This window comes from Octopus bimaculoides, chromosome 5, assembly GCF_001194135.2.
Source record: "Octopus bimaculoides isolate UCB-OBI-ISO-001 chromosome 5, ASM119413v2, whole genome shotgun sequence".
NCBI classification, from domain to species: domain Eukaryota; kingdom Metazoa; phylum Mollusca; class Cephalopoda; order Octopoda; family Octopodidae; genus Octopus; species Octopus bimaculoides.
The window spans coordinates 7560437-7567561 of record NC_068985.1 but is presented as its reverse complement, the minus strand read 5'-3'; the positions used below and the strand labels follow the sequence as shown (position 1 = coordinate 7567561).

The following is a 7125-nucleotide window of genomic DNA, read 5'->3' as shown; positions in this document are numbered from 1 at the left end:
ATATATATATATATATATATATATATATATATATATATATATATATAGTGTGTGTGTGTGTGTTCGCTCCACACCACTGCTTGACATTTCGTGATGATGTGTTTATGTCCCTATTAACTTAGCAGTTTGTGAAAAGAGACTGATGAAATCTGTACGAGGCTTTAAAAAATTATGTTCTGGAGTTGATTCATTCGACTAAAATTCTTCAGCGAGGCTGCAGTATAATGACTGAAACAGGTGTAAAAATGAAAAAATAGAATTAAAAAAATGAATATAAACCATTAAAATAGAGAAAGAAGTTAGTTTGCCATGAGGAAGAGAAGGTGTTTGACGTTTTGGGGCTGGGCTCTTTGTTGAAGGAAAATCATGTGGAATTTGTAAACATAGAACATTACTTATTTCTTTGGATTATACTGTTTCACTTGTTAAAACTTTTTTTCCTTTTAATACAGCGTATGAAAATGATTATATAATGAAGTGTGTCAACTAAGCAAGCAATAACATGAATTCCCATTTATTTTTGCCATTCTTCCAGGGCTAAGTTAGTTTTTATGTTGGAACAGTGAAATATTGATTAAGCAGTTTGCCTGTAATTTTTTTTTACCTTTTGTTTTTTCTAACAGGTGTTTGAAATATTTGGTCCTGTACGGAACCCTATGTATTCTGTTCGGTTTAACACCACTCAAGATATCCAAGAAAAGGGTTTGAAAGTTGGGACAGAAATTTATTATGCCCCTAAAGAGTTGAAGTATACAAACTATGTGTTTGTACAGGACTTGATGAAGTAAGTTTCTGCTTTTATGTAACTTTTGACTCAGAATGGAGCAAAATAAAAGGAATTTTTTCCAAAACTTGTTGAAAAGGAGTCTCATTGTGTTAGGTTTGTGAAATAAGTTAGGTTGGTGCTGTTATTAGTCAGGATGGAAACATTGAAACTTTGATTGGAGTGGAATTTCATGGAATTCAGGTTTTCTACAGACAAGTTAATGGGTTAAATAAGTTGCTTCTGTTTATAGAGATCACCTGTTGAACGGTTAAATTAAGATGTCTGAACCAAATATTGCTTATAGCCAAAGCTGGATTGGTAATAAAACGATGGCATTTCCAACGGACCTATTATCTAAGACTTATATTTCCATGATAGGATATTCTTAAGTGTTCAATAGATTACTTTCATTTGCTGTGATGCCCACAAGAGAGTACCACAATTACACAACAACTTTGTAGATTAATTTTGAGTTAATAATTCACAATAGTCTTAACTTGTTTGGCTGATATCTTTATTTTTTCTTTTTTAAGAAATAATTCACTTTGTGATTCTCCCCCTTTTTTTCTCTCCCTCTAGACAAAAGGGTTCTGATGCATCTTGGGAACATGACTTGGAACCTCCAGATAAGGTTAGAATGCTTACTTGTTATTTATTTGTTTTTTCTTTATTCCTTAAGCCTTAATATTTACTGATTGGAGCAAATTACCTTTTATTGTGTCATAAAAGATCTTATTAGAACTCTTTGGTATTTATTGGAAATGTATTTTACTGTAGCTGAGTGCCTCAAAATCTTTCAGTAGTTAAATAGTTTCATAATGCCTGGTATTTCTACTCCATGGTCAAATGATGAGTTAAAGCCCATTAAATTAATTCAGACAAAGATGTTTATGCAGGTCTCAGGTAATTGCTTCTGGTGTAGTCAAAGGGTTTGAAATTTTAGGAGACATACTAGTTCATTATATCAATCCCAGTGTTCATCCCTGACAGGATGAAAGGCAAAGTTCACCTTGGCAGAATTTGAACTCAAAGCATAAAACCGGAAGGAATGTCTCTAAAGCATTTTGTGTGGCATGTTAACAATTCTGGTCTGCTAACATTCAAATTGGTCTAAGTATAATTTGAACCCTTTAGCAGTCACATTATTTTGTCAAATGTATTGCTTCTTTATTAACAAGCTTGAATTAAGCATGCATTATCTTGTAGCTTTGAGATTTTGATGAGGTAACTGCCAGTTTTTAGAATGATATTGAAGGGTTGGTGCGAGAGGTTGGATCTGGCCAGTTTGAATATAAAACAGGCAGAATATTTTGGCTGGATATGACTGGTTTAATTGCTAAAGCTCCCTATCAGTTATAACAACAAGGTTTCCAGTTGATCTGATCAATGGAAAGCCTGTTCATGAAGTTAATGTGCCAGTGGTCGAATACACCACAGACAAGTGTACCCTTAATGTAGTTCTCAGGGAGATTCAGTGTTGCACAAAATGTGACAAGGCTGGCCCTTTGAACTACAATACAGGTCCAACTCATTTTTGCCATATCTGACCCAATATTTTATTTGTTTTATTTTCAAATTGGCCAGATTCAACCTCTCACACCAACCCTACAATGTCATTCTAAAACTTAACAATCACGTCATCGAAATCTCGAAACTTTGAGATAATCCATGATTAATTCCAAACAATGTGAATAAATAAGCATCACATTTGACAGAGTAATCTGACAGCTCATCTCAATGAGCTCCTTTTATCATGCAGTCATGCCTGTACCCGACAATGGTCGTCATCATCATTTAATGTCCACTTTCCATGCTGATATGGGTTGGATGATTTGACTAAGGACTGGCAAGCCAGAAGGCTGCACCAGGCTCAATCTGATCAGGCAATGTTTCTACAGCTGGATGCTCTTCCTCACACCAACCACTCCAAGAGTGTAGTGGGTGCTTTTTACTTGCCACCGGCATGGGTTCCAGTCAGGCGGTACTGGCATCGACCATGCTTGAATAGTGCTTTTTATGTGCCACCGGCACGGGAGCCACACAGGCAGCACTGGTAACGACCACACTCAAATGGTGTTTTTTACGTGCCTCTGGCATGGGACCAGTCTGGTGGCACTGGCATTGACCGTGCTTGAATGGTGCTTTTAATGTGCCACCAGCATGGGAGCTACACAGGCGGCACTAGCAACGACCATGCTTGAATGGTGATTGTTCAGATTAATATCCTGTGCTTAATGTTACTGGTTAATTACTGTAATATTCAAGCTCTGTCTTTCAGTGATTCCTGTAAAAATTATGAAATTACAATTTCCAAACTTTGTGATTCTTGTGTCTGGTTCAACTGATGTTATCTGTAACCTTTTGTAAATTCTATGAGGTCTTGTATTTCTTTACCATTTCTTCTCTTTTTTTCTTTTTATCTTAAATCTTGTTTTGTCTGCTTCACATTTAGTTCTTGGATTATTCTGATGATGAAAAAGAACGTTTGATGAAGAAGAATAAAAAGAAATCTCGTGATGACAATTCTGAAAGTGATGATTCGAACAAGGAAGGTAAAAACCAGGCACACCGAAAGAAAAATTCCAACAATCCATTCTATTTGAAGTAAGGAATTTGTTATTTTGTTCTTGTTCTATTTATCGGCTTCGGACATTGGACTGCGGCCATGCTGGGCAATTGTTTTAAGAATTTTTAGTTAATTATAGCAATTACTATATTTTAACATGTATAAGGAACCCTTTTTTGTTAAAAATTATGATCCCTTACAAAACTTTTTTTCCTAATTTTAAGCCCCCCAAAATTAGGGGGTTCCTTATACACGGGGGTTGCTTATACACATTAAAATAAGGTATATCACTCAGACCAGTCCGCGTCTGTATTTGTCGAATGGTTTAACTAGAATTACGTCCCTCTATGTAATGGGTTACCTCCCTTCGCACTAAATGCCCATTTACGAGTGTTACACGCGAGGTACCGTAACCCCTCCACTGTGACGGGTATTTCATTGCAAACCCGCCGCGATAGGTGAAAATCCGTGAAGTAGAAACAGTACTGTATATTTGTTTTTTATTATTTTTATAATTTGTATATATTTATTCTATTATGAATGCAAAACAACACCAAAGAGGAATCGACGTAAGCTTAAATAATAAACCGCGATATGGCGAGGGATTACTGTATATGTTGGTGTACATGCCTTCCAACCCATGCCAGCATGGAAAACAGACATTAAAATAATGATGATGGTGTTCACTATTGATATCAGTGCGCCCACACACACCTAGTGTTACACTGTTCTTTCAGTTTCTGTCTAACAAATTGACACACAAGGCTCTGATAAGCCCAAGGCTATAGTAGAAGACACTTGCCCAAGGTGCCACTCAGTGGGACTGAACCTGGAAACATGTGGTTGCGAAGCAAACTTCTTAACACATAACCATACATACATTTTTCAGGGATGGTGAGTCAAAGCATTTGCAGCTGTAAATCGTGGTGTGTATCTATTGGTTTATAGCTTTATTTCGCTTGGAGATTCACTCTTCCTAAAAAAGAATTATTTCACATTTTTTAAGTTTTCAAATTCTTATGATGTCAACAGTATTTATGCGTTTGTCTGTGTTTTGTTTACAGTTTTGCTTGCTTATACAAAAGTATCATAATAAAATTGCTAGCCAATGCTTCTGTTAATAAAGCATTCTCGAACTTTCAAAACTGTGTGGAATTAGAGTTCCCTTCAAACAAAATTTTAAAAGTGTCAGGAAAGGCATTTGGCTACTAAACAGTACCTCTATTTGTCTAACCCAAGCTAGAATGGAAAACTAGTGTAACATTAATGAATGAATGGACTCTATTAGATTTTTTTTTTATTATAGGTGCAGGAGTGGCTGTGTGTGTAAGTCACTGGTTTGCCAACCACATGGTACATGGTATATATATATATATATATATATATATATATATACACACACGCACACACACACACATACACGATGGCCTTCTTTCAGTTTTCATATACCAGATCCACTTACAAGGCTTTGGTTGGCCTGGGGCTGTAGTAGAAGACACTTGCCCAAGGTGCCATGCAGTGGGACTGAACCCAGAACCATGTGGTTGATAAGCAAACTTCTTACCACACAGCCACCATATTTTTTTTTCCTCTTTGAATTCAGTTATTGATACTTTTAAAAATCTTTTTTACAGAAATGACTCTCCAGTAACGCAGAAGAACAGTAAAAACTATAAGAAGAAATCTGGTAACGTACAATATTATTTCTTTTCTCCTTATAAATGCTATCTGTATGTCATTACCCTCTTTGGACTATAAGCCATGTTAGACATATCCTTTATCTTTTGCTTGTTTCAGTCATTTGACTGTGCCCATGCTGGGGTACCACTTTGAAGGTTTTAGCCAAGCAAATTGACCCTTATTCTATTGGTCCCTTTTGTTAAACTGCTAAGTTACGGAGGATGTAATCATCATCGTCGTTTAACGTCCACTTTCCATGCTGGCGTGGGTTGGACAGTTTGACTGAGGACTAACAAGCCAGAAGGCTGTACCAGGCTCCAATCTGATCTGGCAATGTTTCTACAGTTGGATGCCCTTCCTAATGCCAACCACTCCGAGAATTTAGTGGATGCTTTTTATGTGCCACTGGTATAAGAGCCAGACAGGTGGCACTGGCATTGGCCAATAATAATAATGTTTTCAAATTTTTTCACAAAGCCAGCAATTTTGGGGCGTGGTCAATTACGTTGACCCCAGTATTTGACAGATACTTTTATTGACACTGAAAGAACTGAATGGCAAAGTTGGCCTTGGTGGGGTTTGAACTCGGAACTTGAAGAGTTGGAAGGAATGCTGCTAAGCATTTTGTCTGATTTCCAAATGATTCTGCTTATTTGCTTTATCATCATCATCTTTTAATGTCCATTTTCCATGCTATCTCGGTAGTAATCATCATCGTTTAACGTCCGCTTTCCATGCTAGCATGGGTTGAATGATTTGACTGAGGACTGGCGAAGCAGATGGCTACACCAGACTCCAGTCTGATTTGGCAGAGTTTCTACAGCTGGATACCCTTCCTAACGCCAACTACTCCAAGAGTGTAGTGGGGGCTTTTTACATGCCACCGGCACGAGGGCCAGTCCGGCAGTACTGGCAACGGCCACGCTCAACTGGTGTTTTTTACGTGCCACCTGCACAGTAGTCAGTCCAATGTTTTGTTCACATGCCACTGGCACAAGTGCCAGTAAGGCGAAGCTGGAAACGATCGTACTGAAATGGTGCTTTTTACGTGCCACTGGCATGGGAGCGAATAACAACAGTAAGAATATTATATGGCTGTTAATTTGACAAGATTTGACCCTCCACACGAAGCTTGTTGGTCTTTTACTTGTATTCATTGTCATCATTATCATCATCATCATTGTCACCATTTAAAGTTCATCTTCCAGGCTGGCATGGGTTGGGTCATTTGACAGGATCTGATGAACCAGAGAACTGCATAGAACCCCAGTGTGGTTTCTACTGCTTGATGCCCTTCTTCATACCAACCACTTTACTGAGTGTACTGGGGGCTGTTTTCATGGCATTGCCATGAAGTCACTATCTAACTCCAGAGATACAAAACCCCCTTAACTGAACGGAGGTGCGGTCGAGAGAAAGGTGTGGCTTTAGGCCAAGTTTTGAGTGGGACAGACTAAAATGGGTGTCTTGCAGTAGAGAAGATACATGGCTGTTGTATATTCTGTGTGTGATGTAAGGGTGGATGGGCGTAACTGGAAAGTGAGATATACATTGTGGTAAGAAGGTATTAGGACGTAGTTTTGAATTTACAAGAGGACGATTATAAGAGAAAATGAGAAGATCTGGATGGATGGTTAAGTTTGCAGCTGTGCCAGGGGAGATAACCTATCGTTTTTTTTATCTGCCTTACCTTGCTGGCATGGAGATTGACAGGGTTTTCTGATGTCCTTGTTGCCGCCAGCCCGTTTGGTCACCTTTTGTGACATGCGAGGTGATGGTGTACCTATTCTAAAAGTGTGTCACAGACAGTGAAGAAGTCGAGTGTGTAATGGAACAAATGGTAGAACATCTGATGAAACAGTTCTATATTTAAGAGATGAGGAATTATTTACATTATTTACATTATTTACATTTGACGGATATTTGTCCTCATCATGTTTGTTGCTTACACAACGTTTCGGCTGATACACCCTCCAGCCTTCATCAGGTGTCTTGGGGAAATTTCGAACCTGGGTTCTCATTCCTAACGATGTTACTATTATTATATTATTATTATTAATACTATTATTCACTCCATAATTGCCCACGGGCATATGGCGTAGTGGTTAAGAGC

The 7125-nt window shown here is 38.0% G+C and overlaps 1 protein-coding gene across 1 annotated transcript in view; it reads left to right on the top strand.

Moving 5' to 3' along the window:
- The window catches only part of LOC106868703 (uncharacterized), a 20190-nt gene that overhangs the window by 8852 nt on the left and 4213 nt on the right, over positions 1 to 7125 (top strand). Inside the window, exons 5-8 of the mRNA XM_014914090.2 lie at positions 624 to 784; positions 1346 to 1397; positions 3219 to 3370; positions 4967 to 5019. Coding sequence (XP_014769576.1) covers positions 624 to 784; positions 1346 to 1397; positions 3219 to 3370; positions 4967 to 5019 — 418 coding nt within the window. The remainder of the gene's footprint in view (positions 1 to 623; positions 785 to 1345; positions 1398 to 3218; positions 3371 to 4966; positions 5020 to 7125) is intronic.